This window comes from Bombina bombina, chromosome 3 (genome assembly GCF_027579735.1).
Source record: "Bombina bombina isolate aBomBom1 chromosome 3, aBomBom1.pri, whole genome shotgun sequence".
NCBI classification, from domain to species: domain Eukaryota; kingdom Metazoa; phylum Chordata; class Amphibia; order Anura; family Bombinatoridae; genus Bombina; species Bombina bombina.
This window is the reverse complement of record NC_069501.1, coordinates 1,059,586,750-1,059,608,096: the sequence shown is the minus strand read 5'-3', so window position 1 is coordinate 1,059,608,096 and position 21,347 is coordinate 1,059,586,750. Positions and strand designations below refer to the sequence as shown.

The window sequence follows — 21,347 nt, the reverse complement described above, 5'->3', positions numbered from 1 at the left end:
CTAAAACGTTTACATTATGAGTATATTTAATGGATGTTATCTATAAATAGTTCTTTTAATCTTGGGGATGTATTAAAAAAAACGGCAGGCACTGTATTGGACACCTTTTTCACTGGGGGCCTTTTCTAGTCATAGGCAGAGCCTCATTTTCGCGCCACTAATGCGCAGTTGTTTTTGGAAAGCAAGGCATGCAGATGCATGTGTGAGGAGCTGAGAACCACTGAAAAAGCTTATAGAAGGCGTCATTTGGTATCGTATTCCCCTCTGGGCTTGGTTGGGTCTCAGCAAAGCTGATACCAGGGACTGTATAGGGGTTAAATGTAAAAACGGCTCCGGTTCCGTTATTTTAAGAGTTAAAGCTTTCAAATTTGGTGTGCAATACTTTTAAGGCTTTAAGACACTGTGGTGAAATTTTGGTGAATTTTGAACAATTCCTTCATACTTTTTCGCATATTCAGTAATAAAGTGTGTTCAGTTTAAAATTTAAAGTGACAGTAACGGTTTTATTTTAAAACGTTTTTTGTGCTTTGTTATCAAGTTTATGCCTGTTAACATGTCTGAACCATCAGATAGACGATGTTCTGTATGTTTGGAAGCCAAGGTTCCTCCACATTTAAATATATGTGATGAATGTGACTTAGTGTCCGGACAAAGTAGGGACAATGATGCCACTGATAATGATGTTGCCCAAAATGATTCCTCAAGCGAGGGGAGTAAGCATGGTACTGCATCATCCCCTTCTATGTCTACACCAGTCTTGCCCACACAAGAGGCCCCTAGTACATCTAGTGCGCCAATCCTTCTTACTATGCAACAATTAACGGCTGTAATGGATAATTCTATTAAAAACATTTTGTCCAAAATGCCTACTTATCAGAGAAAGCGCGATTGCTCTGTTTTAGATACTGAAGAGCATGAGGACGCTGATGATAATGGTTCTAATGTACCCTCACGCCAATCTGAAGGGGCCAGCAGGGAGGTTTTGTCTGAGGGAGAAATTTCAGATTCAGGAAAAATTTCTCAACAAGCTGAACCTGATGTTATTATTTTTAAATTTAAATTGGAACATCTCCGCGCTCTGCTTAAGGAGGTGTTATCTACTCTGGATGATTGTGACAATTTGGTAATTCCAGAGAAATTATGTAAGATGGACAAGTTCCTAGAGGTCCCGGTGCCCCCCGATGCTTTTCCTATACCCAAGCGGGTGGCGGACATTGTAAATAAGGAATGGGACAGGCCCGGCATACCTTTTTGTTCCTCCCCCTATATTTAAAAAGTTATTTCCTATGGTCGACCCCAGAAAGGACTTATGGCAGACAGTCCCCAAGGTCGAGGGGGCGGTTTCTACTCTAAACAAACGCACTACTATCCCTATAGAAGATAGTTGTGCTTTCAAAGATCCTATGGATAAAAAATTAGAGGGTTTGCTTAAAAAGATGTTTGTTCAGCAAGGTTACCTTCTACAACCAATTTCATGCATTGTTCCTGTCACTACAGCAGCGTGTTTCTGGTTCGAAGAACTAGAAAAGTCACTCAATAAAGACTCTTCATATGAGGAGGTTATGGACAGAGTTCAAGCACTTAAATTGGCTAACTCTTTTATCTTAGACGCCACTTTGCAATTAGCTAGATTAGCGGCGAAGAATTCAGGTTTTGCAATTGTGGCGCGCAGAGCGCTTTGGCTAAAGTCTTGGTCAGCGGATGTGTCCTCCAAGAACAAATTGCTTAACATCCCTTTCAAAGGTAAAACGCTATTTGGCCCTGACTTGAAAGAGATTATTTCAGACATCACTGGGGGAAAGGGCCACGCCCTTCCTCAGGATAGGTCTTTTAAGGCTAAAAATAAGCCAAATTTTCGTCCCTTTCGCAGAAACGGACCAGCCTCAAATTCTACACCCTCTAAGCAAGAGGGTAATAGTTCTCAAACCAAACCAGCCTGGAGACCAATGCAAGGCTGGAACAAGGGTAAGCAGGCCAAGAAACCTGCCACTGCTACTAAAACAGCATGAAGTGTTGGCCCCCGATCCGGGACCGGATCTGGTGGGGGGCAGACTCTCTCTCTTTGCTCAGGCTTGGGCAAGAGATGTTCAGGATCCTTGGGCGCTAGAAATAGTTTCTCAAGGTTATCTCCTGGAATTCAAGGAACTACCCCCAAGGGGAAGGTTCCACAGGTCTCAATTGTCTTCAGACCAAATAAAAAGACAGGCATTCTTACATTGTGTAGAAGACCTGTTAAGAATGGGAGTGATTCATCCTGTTCCATTAGGAGAACAAGGGATGGGGTTTTACTCCAATCTGTTCATAGTTCCCAAAAAAGAGGGAACATTCGGACCAATTTTAGATCTCAAGATTCTAAACAAATTTCTCAGGGTTCCATCGTTCAAAATGGAAACCATTCGAACAATTCTTCCTACCATCCAGGAAGGTCAATTCATGACCACGGTGGATTTAAAGGATGCGTATCTACATATTCCTATCCACAAGGAACATCATCGGTTCCTAAGGTTTGCGTTTCTGGACAAGCATTACCAGTTTGTGGCACTTCCATTCGGATTAGCCACTGCTCCAAGGATTTTCACAAAGGTACTAGGGTCCCTTCTAGCGGTGCTAAGACCAAGGGGCATTGCAGTAGTACCTTACTTGGACGACATACTGATTCAAGCGTCGTCTCTGTCAAAAGCAAAGGCTCATACGGACATTGTCCTAGCCTTTCTCAGATCTCACGGGTGGAAGGTGAACATAGAAAAAAGTTCTCTGTCCCCGTCAACAAGAGTTCCCTTCTTGGGAACAATAATAGACTCCTTAGAAATGAAGATTTTTCTGACAGAGGCCAGAAAATCAAAACTTCTAAGCTCTTGTCAAGTACTTCATTCTGTTCTTCTTCCTTCCATAGCGCAGTGCATGGAAGTAATAGGTTTGATGGTTGCGGCAATGGACATAGTTCCTTTTGCACGAATTCATCTAAGACCATTACAACTGTGCATGCTCAGACAGTGGAATGGGGATTATACAGACTTGTCTCAGACGATCCAAGTAGATCAGAGAACCAGAGATTCACTCAGTTGGTGGCTGACCCTGAACAACCTGTCACAGGGAATGAGCTTCCGCAGACCAGAGTGGGTCATTGTCACGACCGACGCCAGTCTGGTGGGCTGGGGCGCGGTCTGGGAACCCCTGAAAGCTCAGGGTCTATGGTCTCGGGAAGAATCTCTTCTCCCGATAAACATTCTGGAACTGAGAGCGATATTCAATGCTCTCAAAGCTTGGCCTCAACTAGCAAAGGCCAAATTCATAAGGTTTCAATCAGACAACATGACGACTGTTGCATATATCAACCATCAGGGGGGAACAAGGAGTTCCCTGGCGATGGAGGAAGTGAACAAAATAATTCAATGGGCGGAGAATCACTCCTGCCACTTGTCTGCAATCCACATCCCAGGAGTGGAAAATTGGGAAGCGGATTTTCTGAGTCGTCAGACTTTCCATCCGGGGGAGTGGGAACTCCATCCGGAAATCTTTGCCCAAATAACTCAATTATGGGGCATTCCAGACATGGATCTGATGGCATCTCGTCAGAACTTCAAGGTTCCTTGCTACGGGTCCAGATCCAGGGATCCCAAGGCGACTCTAGTAGATGCACTAGTAGCACCTTGGACCTTCAACCTAGCCTATGTATTCCCACCGTTTCCTCTCATTCCCAGGCTGGTAGCCAGGATCAAACAGGAGAGGGCTTCGGTGATCTTGATAGCTCCTGCGTGGCCACGCAGGACTTGGTATGCAGACCTGGTGAATATGTCATCGGCTCCACCATGGAAGCTACCTTTGAGACAGGACCTTCTTGTTCAAGGTCCATTCGAACATCCGAATCTGGTTTCACTCCAACTGACTGCTTGGAGATTGAACGCTTGATTTTATCAAAGCGTGGTTTTTCAGATTCTGTCATTGATACTCTTATTCAGGCTAGAAAGCCTGTAACTAGGAAAATTTACCATAAAATATGGAAAAAATATATCTGTTGGTGTGAATCTAAAGGATTCCCATGGAACACGATAAAAATTCCTAGGATTCTATCCTTTCTACAAGAAGGTTTGGAGAAAGGATTATCTGTCTTACTTCACAAAGAGCTGGCGGCTGTGCCAGATGTTCAAGCTTTTGTTCAGGCTCTGGTTAGAATCAAGCCTGTTTACAAACCTTTGACTCCTCCTTGGAGTCTCAATTTAGTTCTTTCAGTTCTTCAAGGGGTTCCGTTTGAACCCTTACATTCCGTAGATATTAAGTTACTATCTTGGAAAGTTTTGTTTTTGGTTGCAATTTCTTCTGCTAGAAGAGTTTCAGAGTTATCTGCTCTGCAGTGTTCTCCTCCTCATCTGGTATTCCATGCAGATAAGGTGGTTTTGCGTACTAAACCTGGTTTTCTTCCGAAAGTTGTTTCTAACAAAAATATTAACCAGGAGATAGTTGTGCCTTCTTTGTGTCCGAATCCAGTTTCAAAGAAGGAACGTTTGTTACACAATTTGGATGTAGTTCGTGCTCTAAAATTCTATTTAGAGGCTACAAAGGATTTCAGACAAACATCTTCTTTGTTTGTTGTTTATTCAGGTAAAAGGAGAGGTCAAAAAGCAACTTCTACCTCTCTCTCTTTTTGGCTTAAAAGCATCATCCGATTGGCTTATGAGACTGCCGGACGGCAGCCTCCTGAAAGAATCACAGCTCACTCCACTAGGGCTGTGGCTTCCACATGGGCCTTCAAGAACGAGGCTTCTGTTGATCAGATGTGTAAGGCAGCGACTTGGTCTTCACTGCACACTTTTACCAAATTTTACAAATTTGATACTTTTGCTTCTTCTGAGGCTATTTTTGGGAGAAAGGTTTTGCAAGCCGTGGTGCCTTCCATCTAGGTGACCTGATTTGCTCCCTCCCATCATCCGTGTCCTAAAGCTTTGGTATTGGTTCCCACAAGTAAGGATGACGCCGTGGACCGGACACACCTATGTTGGAGAAAACAGAATTTATGCTTACCTGATAAATTACTTTCTCCAACGGTGTGTCCGGTCCACGGCCCGCCCTGGTTTTTTTAATCCGGTCTGATGAATTATTTTCTCTAACTACAGTCACCACGGTATCATATGATTTCTCCTATGCATATTCCTCCTTTACGTCGGTCGAATGACTGGGGTAGGCGGAGCCTAGGAGGGATCATGTGACCAGCTTTGCTGGGCTCTTTGCCATTTCCTGTTGGGGAAGAGAATATCCCACAAGTAAGGATGACGCCGTGGACCGGACACACCGTTGGAGAAAGTAATTTATCAGGTAAGCATAAATTCTGTTTCCTAGCATACCCACATAAGACATAGAAACATAGATATTGACGGCAGATAAGAGCCATAGGCCCAGCAAGTCTGCCCGACCTTACCTAACAGTATAAACTTATCTAGTTAGTAGGATAGCCCTATGCTTGTCCCATGCATTTTTAAAGTCCCCCACAGTGTTTGTTGCTACTACCTCTGAGGAAGTTTATTCCATAAATCAATCACTCTTTCTGTAAAGAAGTGCTTCCTCAAATTACTCCTGAATATACTACCTTTTAGCTTGAGCTCATGACCCCTTGTTCTTGAATTTTCAATTTTATGTAAAATACCCACAGCCTCAGTTTTACTAAACCCTTTAATGTACTTGAAAGTTGCTATCATATCACCTCGCATTGTTATTTAAAGGGACAAAAATTAGGACAACTATTCAAGATCCACAAGCATGATTTTAAAATATCAATTTGACATTGCATTGTACACTCCTATAAAAGCATGTCTATTGTATCGTATAATTCCTCAATAAAAATTGTTTAAAAAAATAAAATTATTCTCTGTCCCCAACTCTCAATTACTTATTTGGCTCCATCGCTAAGGTGGATGGCGCTATTTCTCCAACATTGGTGTGTCCGGTCCACGGCGTCATCCTTACTTGTGGGATATTCTCTTCCCCAACAGGAAATGGCAGAGTCCCAGCAAAGCTGGTCACATGATCCCTCCTAGGCTCCGCCCACCCCAGTCATTCTCTTTGCCGTTGCACAGGCAACATCTCCACGGAGATGGTTAAGAGTTTTTTTGTAGTTTTATTCTTCTATCAAGTGTTTATTTTAAAATAGTGCTGGTATGTACTATTTACTCTGAAACAGAAAAGGATGAAGATTTCTGTTTGTAAGAGGAAGATGATTTTTAGCAGACAGTAACTAAAATCGATTGCTGTTTCCACACAGGACTGTTGAAATGAAGTAACTTCAGTTGGGGGAAACAGTTAGCAGTCTTTTCTGCTTAAGGTATGACTAGCCATATTTCTAACAAGACCATGTAATGCTGGAAGGCTGTCATTTCCCCTCATGGGGACCGGTAAGCCATTTTCTTAGTTAAACATAAAAGAATAAAGGGCTTCAAAAAGGGCTTGAAAACTGGTAGACATTTTTCTGGGCTAAAACAATTGCTTTACTAGGCATATTATGCAGATTCTAACTAATTATTGGTATTATAATCTTGGGGAACGTTTAGAAAAACGGCAGGCACTGTGTTGGACACCTTTTTCAGATGGTGGCCTTTCTAGTTATAGACAGAGCCTCATTCTGGGACTGTATAGGGGTTAAATGTAAAAACGGCTCCGGTTCCGTTAATTTAAGGGTTAAAGCTCTGAAATTTGGTGTGCAATACTTTTAATGCTTTAAGACAATGTGGTGAAATTTTGGTGAATTTTGAACAATTCCTTCATACTTTTTCACATATTCAGTAATAAAGTGTTTTCAGTTTGAAATTTAAAGTGACAGTATCGGTTTTATTTTAAAACGTTTTTTGTGCTTTGTTGACAAGTTTAAGCCTGTTTAACATGTCTGTACCATCAGATAAGCTATGTTCTATATGTATGAAAGCCAATGTGTCTCCCCATTTAAATTTATGTCATAATTGTGCCATAGTGTCCAAACAAAGTAAGGACAGTAATGCAACAGATAATGATATTGCCCAAGATGATTCCTCAAATGAGGGGAGTAAACATGATACTACATCATCCCCTACTGTGTCTACACCAGTTATGCCCACACAGGAGGCCCCTAGTACATCTAGTGCGCCAATACTTATTACCATGCAACAATTAACGGCTGTAATGGATAACTCCATAGCAAATCTTTTATCCAAAATGCCTACTTATCAGAGAAAGCGCGATTGCTCTGTTTTAAACACTGAAGAGCAAGAGGACGCTGATGATAACTGTTCTGACATACCCTCACACCAATCTCAAGGGGCCATGAGGGAGGTTTTGTCTGATGGAGAAATCTCAGATTCAGGAAAAATTTCTCATCAAGCTGAACCTGATGTTGTGACATTTAAATTTAAATTAGAACATCTCCGCGCACTGCTTAAGGAGGTGTTATCTACTCTGGATGATTGTGACAATTTGGTCATTCCAGAGAAATTATGTAAGATGGACAAGTTCCTAGAGGTTCCGGTGCCCCCCGACGCTTTTCCTATACCCAAGCGGGTGGCGGACATAGTAAATAAAGAGTGGGAAAGGCCCGGCATACCTTTTGTCCCCCCCCCCCCTATATTTAAGAAATTATTTCCTATAGTCGTCCCCAGAAAGGACTTATGGCAGACAGTCCCCAAGGTCGAGGGGGCGGTTTCTACTCTAAACAAACGCACTACTATTCCTATCGAAGATAGTTGTGCTTTCTAAGATCCTATGGATAAGAAATTAGAGGGTTTGCTTAAAAAGATTTTTGTACAGCAAGGTTACCTTCTACAACCAATTTCATGCATTGTTCCTGTCACTACGGCAGCGTGTTTCTGGTTCGAGGAACTAGAAAAATCGCTCAGTAAAGAATCTTCGTATGAGGAGGTTATGGACAGAGTTCAAGCACTTAAATTGGCTAACTCTTTTGTTTTAGATGCCGCTTTGCAATTAGCTAGATTAGCGGCAAAAAATTCAGGGTTTGCTGTCGTGGCGCGCAGAGTGCTTTGGCTAAAGTCTTGGTCAGTGGATGTGTCTTCCAAGACAAAATTGCTTAACATTCCTTTCAAAGGTAAAACATTATTTGGACCTGATTTGAAAGAGATTATTTCAGACATCCCTGGGGGAATGGGCCACGCCCTCCCACAGGATAGGTCTTTTAAGGCTAATATGATGCCTAATTTTCGTCCCTTTCGCAGAAACGGACCAGTCTCTAATTCTGTATTCTCTAAGCAAGAGGGTAATACTCACAACCCAAACCAGCCTGGAAACCAATGCAAGGCTGGAACAAGGGTAAGCAGGCCAAGAAGCCTACCACTGCTACCAAAACAGCATGAAGGGATAGCCCCCGATCCGGGACCGGATCTAGTGGGGGGCAGACTTTCTCTCTTTGCTCAGGCTTGGGCAAGAGATGTTCAGGATCCTTGGGCGCTAGAAATAGTTTCTCAAGGTTATCTCCTGGAATTCAAGGAACTACCCCCAAGGGGAAGGTTCCACAGGTCTCTATCTTCAAACCAAATAAAGAGACAGGCATTCTTACATTGTGTAGAAGACCTGTTAAAGATGGGAGTGATACATCCAGTTCCAATAAGAGAACAAGGAATGGGATTTTATTCCAATCTGTTCATAGTTCCCAAAAAAGAGGGAACATTCAGACCAATTTTGGATCTAAAGATCCTAAACAAATTTCTCAGGGTACCATCGTTCAAAATGGAAACTATTCGAACGATCCTACCTACTATCCAGGAAAATCAATTTATGACTACCGTGGATTTAAAGGATGCGTACCTACATATTCCTATCCACAAGGAACATCATCAGTTCCTAAGGTTCGCTTTTCTGGACAAGCATTACCAGTTTATGGCACTTCCATTTGGATTAGCCACTGCTCCAAGGATTTTCACAAAGGTACTAGGGTCCCTTCTAGCGGTTCTAAGACCAAGGGGCATTGCAGTAGTACCTTACTTGGACGACATCCTGATTCAAGCGTCGTCCCTGTCAAAAGCAAAGGCTCATACGGACATCGTCCTAGCCTTTCTCAGATCTCACGGATGGAAGGTGAACAAAGAAAAAAGTTCTCTGTCCCCTTCTTGGGAACAATAATAGATTCCTTACAAATGAAGATTTTTCTGACAGAGGTCAGAAAATCAAAACTTCTAAGCTCTTGTCAAGTACTTCATTCTGTTCCTCGTCCTTCCATAGCGCAGTGCATGGAAGTAATAGGATTGATGGTTGCAACAAAGGACATAGTTCCTTTTGCACGAATTCATCTAAGACCATTACAATTGTGCATGCTCAGACAGTGGAATGGGGATTATACAGACTTGTCTCCGACGATTCAAGTAGATCAAAAGACCAGAGATTCACTCCGTTGGTGGCTGACCCTGGACAATCTGTCACAGGGAATGAGCTTCCGCAGACCAGAGTGGGTCATTGTCACGACCGACGCCAGCCTAGTGGGCTGGGGCGCGGTCTGGGAATCCCTGAAAAGCTCAGGGTCTATGGTCTCGGGAAGAGTCTCTTCTCCCGATAAACATTCTGGAACTGAGAGCATTGAATATAATATATTCAATGCTCTCAGAGCTTGGCCTCAACTAGCAAAGGCCAAATTCATAAGGTTTCAGTCAGACAACATGACGACCGTTGCATATATCAATCATCAGGGGGGAACAAGGACTTCCCTGGCGATGAAAGAAGTGACCAAGATAATTCAATGGGCGGAGGATCACTCCTGCCACTTGTCTGCGATCCACATCCCAGGAGTGGAAAATTGGGAAGCGGATTTTCTGAGTCGTCACATTCCATCCGGGGGAGTGGGAACTCCATCCGGAAATCTTTGCCCAAATAACTCAATTATGGGGCATTCCAGACATGGATCTGATGGCGTCTCGTCAGAACTTCAAGGTTCCTTGCTACGGGTCCAGATCCAGGGATCCCAAGGCGACCCTAGTAGATGCACTAGTAGCACCTTGGACCTTCAACCTAGCTTATGTATTTCCACCGTTTACTCTCATCCCCAGGCTGGTAGCCAGGATCAATCAGGAGAGGGCCTCGGTGATCTTGATAGCTCCTGCGTGGCCACGCAGGACTTGGTATGCAGACCTGGTGAATATGTCATCGGCTCCACCATGGAAGCTACCTTTGAGACAGGACCTTCTTGTTCAGGGTCCATTCGAACATCCGAATCTGGTTTCCCTCCAACTGACGGCTTGGAGATTGAACGCTTGATTTTATCAAAGCGTGGGTTTTCAGATTCTGTAATAGATACTCTGATTCAGGCTAGAAAGCCTGTAACTAGAAAAATTTACCATAAAATATGGAAAAAATATATCTGTTGGTGTGAATCTAAAGGATTCCCATGGAACAAGATAAAAATTCCTAAGATTCTATCCTTTCTACAAGAAGGTTTGGAGAAAGGATTATCTGCAAGTTCTCTGAAGGGACAGATCTCTGCTTTATCTGTTTTACTTCACAAAAGACTGGCAGCTGTGCCAGATGTTCAAGCATTTGTTCAGGCTCTGGTTAGGATCAAGCCTGTTTACAGACCTTTGACTCCTCCCTGGAGTCTAAATCTAGTTCTTTCAGTTCTTCAAGGGGTTCCGTTTGAACCCTTACATTCCGTAGATATAAAGTTATTATCTTGGAAAGTTTTGTTTTTGGTTGCAATTTCTTCTGCTAGAAGAGTTTCAGAGTTATCTGCTCTGCTGTGTTCTCCGCCCTATCTGGTGTTCCATGCAGATAAGGTGGTTTTGCGTACTAAGCCTGGTTTTCTTCCGAAAGTTGTTTCCAACAAAAATATTAACCAGGAGATAGTTGTACCTTCTTTGTGTCCGAATCCAGTTTCAAAGAAGGAACGTTTGTTACACAATTTGGACGTAGTCCGTGCTCTAAAATTCTATTTAGAGGCTACTAAAGATTTCAGACAAACATCTTCCTTGTTTGTTGTTTATTCTGGTAAAAGGAGAGGTCAAAAAGTGACTTCTACCTCTCTTTCCTTTTGGCTTAAAAGCATTATCCGATTGGCTTATGAGACTGCCGGACGGCAGCCTCCTGAAAGAATCACAGCTCACTCCATTAGGGCTGTGGCTTCCACATGGGCCTTCAAGAACGAGGCTTCTGTTGACCAGATATGTAAGGCATCGACTTGGTCTTCACTGCACACTTTTGCCAAATTTACAAATTTGATACTTTTGCTTCTTCGGAGGCTATTTTTGGGAGAAAGGTTTTGCAAGCCGTGGTGCCTTCCATTTAGGTGACCTGATTTGCTCCCTCCCTTCATCCGTGTCCTAAAGCTTTGGTATTGGTTCCCACGAGTAAGGATGACGCCGTGGACCGGACACACCAATGTTGGAGAAAACAGAATTTATGCTTACCTGATAAATTACTTTCTCCAACGGTGTGTCCGGTCCACGGCCCGCCCTGGTTTTTTAATCAGGTCTGATGAATTATTTTCTCTAACTACAGTCCCCACGGTATCATATGGTTTCTCCTATATATATTTCCTCCTGTCAGTCGGTCGAATGACTGGGGTGGGCGGAGCCTAGGAGGGATCATGTGACCAGCTTTGCTGGGACTCTTTGCCATTTCCTGTTGGGGAAGAGAATATCCCACAAGTAAGGATGACGCCGTGGACCGGACACACCGTTGGAGAAAGTAATTTATCAGGTAAGCATAAATTCTGTTTTCTATGCTGGCTAAGCATACTACTATACCCCTGGAGGATAATTCCTCTTTAAGAGAGCCTATGGATAAGAAAAAGGAAACCTTTCTTAGGAAGATGTTTCAACATGCAGGGTTTTTATTTCAAACGGCAGCAACAGTAGCCGCGGTTGCTGGGGCAGCTACCTACTGGTGTGACTGTCGTAGCTCTTTGAGGTGGAGACTCCCCCTGAGGATATTCAGAAGAGAATTAAGACTCTAAGTATTGCTAACTCCATCTGTGATGCGAATATGCAGATTATTTGCATAAATGCAAAGGCTTCTGGCTTTGCGGTCCTAGCCCGCCGGGCTTTCTGGTTGAAGTCTTGGTGTGCGAATATGACTTCTAAATCCTTTCTCTTCCTTTCAAGGGGAAAATTTTATTCGGTCCAGGGCTGAACTCCATTATTTCTGCGGTTACCGGAGGGAGGGGTGCCTTCCTACCGCAGGACAAGAAAAATAGGCAACGTCTAATTGTCTGATTTTCATTCTGACAAATCACGATGACAGCAATCCTCATCCATGTCCGAGCAGCCCAAGGGTACTTGGAAGTCGGCTCAGTACTGGAATAAGTCCTACAGACTAAGAAACCCTCCGAGAACAAATCTGTATGAAGGGGTGGACCCTGATCCGGGATCGGATCGAGTATGGGGCAGACTATCTTTTTTAAGACGCTTTGTACCAAGATGTTTAGGATCCTTAGGTCCTGGAGGTTGCATCGCAAGGATATAGGATAGGATTCAAGTCTCATCCGCCCAGGGGCAGATTCCTACTCTCCAGTCTGTCTACAAGACCAGAAAAGAGGGCTCCCTTCTTAGGTTGCGTACAGGATCTCTCCACTCTATGAGTAATTGTCCCAGTACCTTCAGCAGGTAGAGGTTTGGGGTTTTATTCAAACCTTTTCGTGGTTTCGTGGTTCCAATTCTGGACCTAAAGTGCCTAAACAAGTTTGAGTGTTCCCTCTTTCAAGATGGAGATAATTCGTTCAATCCTTCACCTGTTTAAGGAAGGACAGTTTTATGACCAAAATAGACCTGAAGGATGCATACCTTCACGTCCCAATACACAGGGAACATTTTCATTTCCTGAGGTTTTCTTTTCTGGACCAGCACTTCCAGTTAATAGCTCTTCCATTTGGCCTAGCTACCGCTCCAAGGATATTTTCGAAGGTTCTGGGAGCTCTTCTAGCCTTTGCCAGAACACAAGGTATTGCAGTAGCGCCTTACCTGGACGATATCTTGGTACAGGCACCATCTTTTTGTCTAGCAGAAGAACACCGAGTCCCTTCTCAGTCTTCTTCGATCACATGGATGGAAGATAAACTTGGAAAAGTGTTCTCTTACTCCATGTACAAGGGTGATTTTCCTGGGGACAATAATAGACTCCATATCCATGAGAATATTCCTCACAGATCAGAGACGTTGCAAACTAACTTCTGCATGTCTTGGCCTCCTTCAGACCCTCAGTGCCTAAGTGTATGGAGGTGATCGGACTCATGGTGTCCTGTATAGACGTCATTCCTTTTGCTAGATTCCATCTCAGACCCTTAGAACTATGAATGCTGAGACAATGGAACGGCTACCATTCAGATCTGTCTCAACAGATCGTGCTGTACAACCTGTCGAGAGATTCGCTTTCCTGGTGGCTCTGTCTAGATTATGTGTCCCAAGGCACGTGCTTATTGAGACCGTCCTGGGAGATTGTGACTAAGGATGCAAGCCTTTTCGGCTGGGGAGCCATTTGGGGTGCCAAGAAGGCACAAGGTCTGTGGACTCAGGAGTCCTCTCTTCCGATCAATCTTTTGGAACTCTGGGCAATCTTCAATGCCTTGAAGGCTTGGCCCTTTCTGGTTTCTTCTCAGTTTATCAGATTCCAATCAGACAATGTAACCTTGGTTGCCTACATCAATCAGGGGGAACGAGAAGTTCCTTGGCGATGAGAGAAGTATCTCGGATACTAGAGTGGGCGGAGACTCACAAATGTACACTGTCAGCGATCCACATTCCCGGTGTGGACAACTGGGAAGCGGACTTCCTCGGTAGGCCGTCCTTTCACCCATGGGAATGGGCTCTCCACCCCGAGGTGTTTGCAGAGATATGCAGAGAGTGGGGGACGCCGGAGATAGATCTCATGGCATCCCGTCTCAATACCAAGCTACCCAGGTATGGGTCGAGGGATCCTCAGGCGGAACTGATGCCCTATCAGTACCATGGAGGTTCGGACTCATATCTTTTTCCTCCATTACCGCTTCTCTCTCGTATGGTGGCTTACTTCAAGCAGGAGCGAGCATCAGTGATTCTGATTGCTCCATCATGGCCGTGAAGGACGTGGTTTGCGGATCTGGTGGGGATGTCCTCATCCCCCTCAGTGGAGGTTACCTTGTTGCAGAGATCTGCTGATATAGGGGCCCTTCTTTCATCAAAATCTAGATTCTCTGAGGCTGACTGCATTGGGATTGAACGCTTAGCCTTAGCCAAGAGGTTTTCTGAGAGTGTTATCGACACTCTGGTTCAAGCTCGTAAACCAGTTACTCGTATCTACCATATAGTGGGGAGGACTTATTTGTACTAGTGTGAAGAGCATGGCTTTTCCTGGCATAAGGTTAAGGTGGCCAGAATTTTTGCTTTTCTCCAGGATGGACTGGAGACGGGTTTATCTGCTAGTTCCCTGAAGGGACAGATATCGGCCCTGTCGGTTCTACTGCACAGACGAATGGCTGAGCTTCCATATGTGCAGTCCTTTGTTAAGGCTCTGGCTAGGATCAGACCTGTGTTTAGATCTGGGGCTCCGCCTTGGAGCCTCAATCTGGTTCGTAGTGTTTTGCAGCAGACTCCGGTTGAGCCTATGCATTCTGTTGACATTAAATTGTTGTCTTGGAAGGTTTTTTTTTTTTTTTTTTTTTTGGCTTTTGCTTCTGCGCACAACGTTTGAGATTTCTGCTTTGCAATGTGACCCACCTCATCTGTTTTTTCATGCTGATAAGACGGTTTTACGCACTAAACTAGGGTACCTCCCTAAGGTGGTGTTGATTTGTAACATTAATCAAGGAATTGTTGTTCCTTCCTTGTGTCCTAATCCTCCTCCAGCGAAGGAACGTTTGCTTCACAATCTAGATGTGGTTCGTGCCTTGAAGTTCTATCTTCAGGCTACTAAGGAATTCAGACAGTCTTCCTCTTTGTTAGTCATCTATACGGGGAAGCGTAAGGGGCAGAAGTCTACTACCACTCCCCTATCTTTCTGGTTGAGGAATGTCATCCGCTTAGCTTATGAGACAGTGGGACGACAGCCTCCTGAGAGGATAATAGCTCATTCCACTAGAGCAGTGGCTTCCTCTTGGGCTTTTAAGAACGACGCCTCAATGGATCAGATTTGTAAGGCTTCTACCTGGTTCAACTTACACACTGTTTTCTAAATTTTAAAAGTTTGATGTGTTTTGATGGGCGGCTTCCATTTTTATATTTCTTCTGGCACCTTTATGCCCTGATGTTTCTCCTACGTTTCATTGTTCCCTCTACAGAATGACTGGGGGATAGGGGAAGTGGGAGGGATATTTAAGCTTTTGGCTGGGGTGTCTTTAACTTCTCCTGGTGGCCAGGTGTTGTATTTCCCAACAGTAAGGAATTTATCTGGTAAGCATAAATTATGTTTTTTCCAGTGTATTTTAGTGTGAATGGTTCAATTATTCATTTTTAATTACATTTAAATTCCTATTTTCATTGTGTGCTTTTGTAATGTGTACATCTCCTTACCATATGAAAATGCACTATACACCCCTTACCGAGACACTCTGTTTTCAGGGTAAAAAGTGACTATATAATTGCACCAGGGAAATGGGACTGATGAGCATTCTTAAATAATGTTGCCAGCTCAGAGACCAGTAATTGGCTCCTTATATCTCTGCTAGCTGCCCTATTAACTGAATTGTTTACTCAAGCAATATTAACATGTGATGCTACAGAAGATTGGAGAATAGCGAATAAAGTACTGAACAAAGGGCAGTAGTGAAGAATCTAGTAACATGAGTTCAGTTAGTTTGATTTCAGTAGTAGGGAAATTATTTGAAACTCTTAAAAGTAAGAATTATGACTTGCAGACGAACAATATAGATGACTAAAATCTGCATGATTTTGCTTCAGTGAGATCTCAGTTTATTTTAATTGAGTTATTTTATTATGACATTTGATTATGTAATAAAAGCATTAGACCAGAGTTGAGCAGGGGTGGACCAAATGAGAAATGATATAACAGCATTGGATAAATGACTGGAATCTAAAATTTAACACTGCAAGAGCAAGGGTTCATGAAGCTGAAGGATAGTAGATTCAAGATTAATTTGTGGAAGCACTTCTTCACAGGGTGATTGATTAATGAAATAAACTTCCACAAGAGGTTGTAACGAGAAACACTGTGACGGACTTCAAGAATGCCTGGAATAAGCATAAGGCTTATCTATGAACAAGATAAGTTTTTACTTTTTAGGAAATATTGGGCAAACTTGTTGTGGGCTTATGGTTCTTAGCTGCCATCAAAATCTCTGTCTATAGGGGTCAAACCACTAAAAAAAAAAAAAAAAAAAAGACTGATTGGCCACTGCAAAATAGACTAATCAAAACTAAAACCTTTTAAGAAGTACTTCCGGTGTCTCTGGACTGGTCTTAATTGCAAAATAATTCAGAATTTATCTTTTTAAATGCAGCTTTTAATTGCATATATTGACTTTCATAATAATTTCTGAGGTCAACCAAAGACCTGATGTGTTTGAACTCCTGCATAGATCTAAGCAGTTTTTAGTGGTAAATTACCAAAAAAATAAAATGCCACCTGAACTCCTAAAATTAAAACTTGCACGTAAGATACACACGTAAGATAGCAAATTGTCAAAGTTTGTGTTTTATATCAGATTAAGTGTTTTTTATAGTTCATTATATTTGTTTCCTCCTGTTATATAGCCTCTAATTTTCTGTTCTTTCTGTGCAGCTGTGCAGATTTCCTTGTGAGGAAGGCAGAGTTGGAGACACTACGTTCAGAAACCCAGCTCTGTGAGGATGATCTGCAGTATGTCGTCTTCCTAATGGAGTCTTGCACAGGTAATTTTTTTTTTGCACAGGTAATTAATTTCTATGAGCTTTGAGGTTGGATTTCACATCTAACAATATTTTCCATCAGATTTTACAGCAAAATCTCAACAAAAGGAGGTGAAGGTAAAAAAACTTTCCAAAGGAACGATGTCAACCAAAAAAGGAAAGATTGCTGATACTCCACCTAGTCCTCCAAAGGAAGATTTTATTAAAGGGATGGCACTTCAGTATGTTGATACCAGGGATGCTTTAATTGCCCCTGATTCTCCTTCATCTGTACCTTACCCTGAAAAGACTCTGCCTCACTTTATTTCCCACACTCTTGACTGTACCTGCCCTCTGTGCTCTGATTTGATGCTGTCCTTGTTGTGCACTCGCTGGCTGGTGGCTCAAGCCGAGAATGATTCCCAGAGTTATGGCTTGCTAAGTTTGGCTCTGCAAAGATGTCAAAGTATATCACAGCGCTTCTCTGAAATCCTTCAGAAACTATTCTTCAAAGAAGACTCTAAACCTGTAGCCCTTGGTGTGGCTGACGATTTAGTGGCTAGAGTATACCTGGCAATGTCATCACTGAGCCCACCTACTAAACTCCTGGATGAAACCCTGGAAAATGGTCTGAGTTTTCTATCCTCCCGACAAGACAGTTTTCCTAAGCACTGGAAGGCAGGTCTTCTACTTGCTAAAACAATGAAATTTATTTACAAACTGTCTTCTAAATATAGCGGCTCTGTTGCAGATCTCTTTGTGCAGTTATGGAGCTGGCAGCCACAATTTGGAAGCAAAAATGACAATAAGAGTAGAGCACCATCTAAGAGTGCTTTAGGCAAAAAAGTCTTTCTAACCACACCAACAGATCTCCAAGCTCCTGTATGTCTGGTAGGCTCTGTAGATACACCAATATTTTCCAGTAGGCCACAAACCACTCCAAACCAAAAGTACCGTCCATCAACCCAGTCAAGATCAGTAATACCAACCCTAACAACAAAGAGCACATTTATGGTCTATAATGAAGAATCACCTGTGCCAACAGTACAACCGAGAGCACCCAGAGGGCGCAAAACTAGGACCGTGCTAAAGGTGGGTATGTGAGAGAATAAAGTAAATTCATGAAGAACATGTGCTTAGTCTGTATTTCTCTTGTAAGATGTATCAAGTCCACGGATTCATCCTTACTTGTGGAATATTCTCCTTCCCTACAGAAAGTGGCAGAGAGAGCACCCACAGCAGAGCAGTCTATATAGCTCGGGTGCAGTCTGGAACTCCCTAAAAGCACAGGGCTTATGGTCTCGGGAGGAATCTCTTGTTCCGATAAACATCCTAGAGCTGAGAGCGATATTCAAGGCGCTTCAGGCATGGCCTCAGCTTGCTGCAGCCAAATTCATCAGGTTTCAGTCGGACAACATCATGACTGTAGCTTATATCAATCATCAAGGAGGTACAAAGAGTTCTCTAGCGATGATGGAGGTAACCAAAATAATCCGATGGGCAAAGGATCACTTTTGCCATCTCTCAGCAATCCACATTCCAGGAGTAGAGAACTGGGAGGCGGATTTTCTAAGTCGTCAGACTTTTCATCCGGGGGAGTGGGAACTCCATCCGGAGGTATTTGCTCAGCTGATTCAGCTATGGGGCACACCAGAATTAGATCTGATGGTGTCGCGTCAGAATGCCAATCTTCCTCGTTACGGGTCCAGGTCCCGGAATCCCAAGGCGGTACTGATAGATGCTCTAGCAGTACCTTGGTCCTTCAATCTGGCCTACGTATTAACACCGCTTCCTCTCCTTCCACGTCTGGTTGCCAGAATCAAGCAGGAGAGAGCTTCGGTGATTCTGATAGCACCTCGTGGCCACGCAGGACTTGGTATGCAGATCTAGTGGGCTTGTCCTTGGTTCCACCGTGGACCCTGCCAATGAGGCGGGACCTTCTAATCCAAGGTCCGTTCTCACATCCAAATCTAGTTTCTCTGCGTCTGACTGCTTGGAGATTGAACGCCTAGTTCTATCAAAGCGTGGGTTCTCTGAGTCGGTCATTGATACCCTGATTCAGGCTAGAAAGCCTGTCACCAGGAAGATCTATCATAAGATTTGGCGCAAATATCTTTATTGGTGTGAATCCAAAGGTTACTCGTGGAGTAAGATTAGGATTCCTAGAATATTGTCTTTCCTCCAAGAGGGTTTGGAGAAGGGATTATCAGCTAGTTCTCTAAAAGGACAAATATCTGCTTTGTCTATTCTACTACACAAACGTCTGGCAGATGTCCCAGACGTTCAAACTTTTAGTCAGGCTTTGGTCAGAATTAAGCCTGTATTTAAGCCTGCTGCTCCGCCTTAGAGCCTAAACTTAGTCCTTAGAGTTCTTCAAGGGGTTCCGTTTGAACCTATGCATTCTATAGATATTAAATTTCTATCTTGGAAAGTTATGTTCTTGCTATCTCTTCGGCTCGAAGAGTTTCTGAGCTATCTGCTTTACAGTGTGATTCCCCTTATCTTAATTTCCATTCAGATAAGGTGGTTTTGCGTACCAAACCTAGTTTTCTTCCTAAGGTTGTTTCTAATAAGAATATCAATCAAGAGATTGTTGTTCCTTCTCTGTGTCCTAATCCTTCATCAAAGAAGGAACGTCTGTTGCACAATCTTGATGTGGTTCGTGCTTTAAAGTTCTACTTACAAGCAACCAAAGATATCCGTCAAACATCTTCACTGTTTGTTGTCTATTCTGGTAAGCGGAGAGGCCAAAAGGCTACGGCTACCTCTCTTTCCTTTTGGCTGAAAAGCATCATCCGTTTGGCCTATGAGACTGCTGGACAGCAGCCTCCTGAAAGAATTACTGCTCATTCTACTAGAGCTGTGGCTTCCACATGGGCTTTTAAAAATGAGGCTTCTGTTGAACAGATTTGTAATGCGGCGATTTGGTCTTCGCTTCATACTTTTTCCAAATTTTCAAAATTTGATACTTTTGCTTCTTCGGAGGCTATTTTTGGGAGAAAGGTTCTACAAGCAGTGGTGCCTTCCGTTTAAGGTCCCTGTCTTGTCCCTCCCTTCATCCGTGTCCTAAAGCTTTGGTATTGGTATCCCACAAGTAAGGATGAATCCGTGGACTCGATACATCTTACAAGAGAAAACATAATTTATGCTTACCTGATAAATTTATTTCTCTTGTGATGTATCGAGTCCATGGCCCGCCCTGTTTATTACGACAGGCATATATTTTTATTTTTTAAACTTTCAGTCACCATTGCACCCTATGGTTTCTCCTTTTTCTTCCTAGCCTTCGGTGGAATGACTGGGGGGTGGAGCTAAGGGGGGAGCTATATAGACAGCTCTGCTGTGGGTGCTCTCTCTGCCACTTCCTGTAGGGAAGGAGAATATCCCACATGTAAGGATGAATCCGTGGACTCGATACATTACAAGAGAAATAAATTTATCAGGTAAGCATAAATTATGTTTTCTCTGCCTCCATTTTACATCAATAGAGGATCTAAAACATTTAGTATAAGTAGATGAACATGAAAAATGCATCATGGTGTTGCCTAGGATCCTCATAAAATTTAGTATGCACTTGCTGCTTTAGCTTTGGGAGATTACTTTATATTGACAGTCCCAGCAATGTACCTCCTCACAGGAAGTTGAACTAGTGCATAAATGTGCAAATGTTAAAGTACTATGGAAGTGATGCATTAACCTCTTCACTACTGGGAATTTAAGAGGAGAACTTGCCCATAATACTGGAGAATTGTTGGCATTTTTGCTTTCACTCCATTTAAACAGAAATAGAGCGTTGTGTTTTATTTAAAAAAAAAAAATACTGTCAAAACTATATTATTTTTTTTAAGCAGACAATCCAAGGTATTGATTTAGGTACATTTTGGTAAATTTCATGCCACTATTTCAGCACCAAATGCGATCATATAATAAAAATCGTCAACTTTTTCACAAACTTCGGGTTTCTCACTGAAATTATTTACATACCGCTTGTTCAATCACGACACAAATGGTTGTAAAAGCTTCTCTTGGATTACATTTGTTTAGAAATGGCAAGGATGCATATGGCTTTGCCATTGCCTTTTGGTAATTAAAAGGCTGCTAATTGCAGCTGGGCACAACATGGCTGAAATTCCTGGAAGTGAAAGGGTTAATCGGGTAGCTTGTAAGGTTAATTTCTTTCATGTAATTAGCAAGAGTCCATGAGCTAGTGACGTATGGGATATACATTCCTACCAGGAGGGGCAAAGTTTCCCAAACCTCAAAATGCCTATAAATACACCCCTCACCACACCCACAATTCAGTTTTTACAAACTTTGCCTCCGATGGAGGTGGTGAAGTAAGTTTGTGCTAGATTCTACGTTGATATGCGCTCCGCAGCAAGTTGGAGCCCGGTTTTCCTCTCAGCGTGCAGTGAATGTCAGAGGGATGTGAGGAGAGTATTGCCTATTTGAATGCAGTGATCTCCTTCTAAGGGGTCTATTTCATAGGTTCTCTGTTATCGGTCGTAGAGATTCATCTCTTACCTCCCTTTTCAGATCGACGATATACTCTTATATATACCATTACCTTTGCTGATTCTCGTTTCAGTACTGGTTTGG

The 21,347-nt window shown here is 42.9% G+C and overlaps 1 protein-coding gene across 1 annotated transcript in view; it reads left to right on the top strand.

Moving 5' to 3' along the window:
• Positions 1-21,347, top strand: part of ESPL1 (extra spindle pole bodies like 1, separase) — an 810,416-nt gene that overhangs the window by 388,181 nt on the left and 400,888 nt on the right. Inside the window, exons 17-18 of the mRNA XM_053708312.1 lie at positions 16,663-16,772; positions 16,852-17,840. Of these exons, the coding sequence (XP_053564287.1) occupies positions 16,663-16,772; positions 16,852-17,840 (1,099 nt within the window). The remainder of the gene's footprint in view (positions 1-16,662; positions 16,773-16,851; positions 17,841-21,347) is intronic.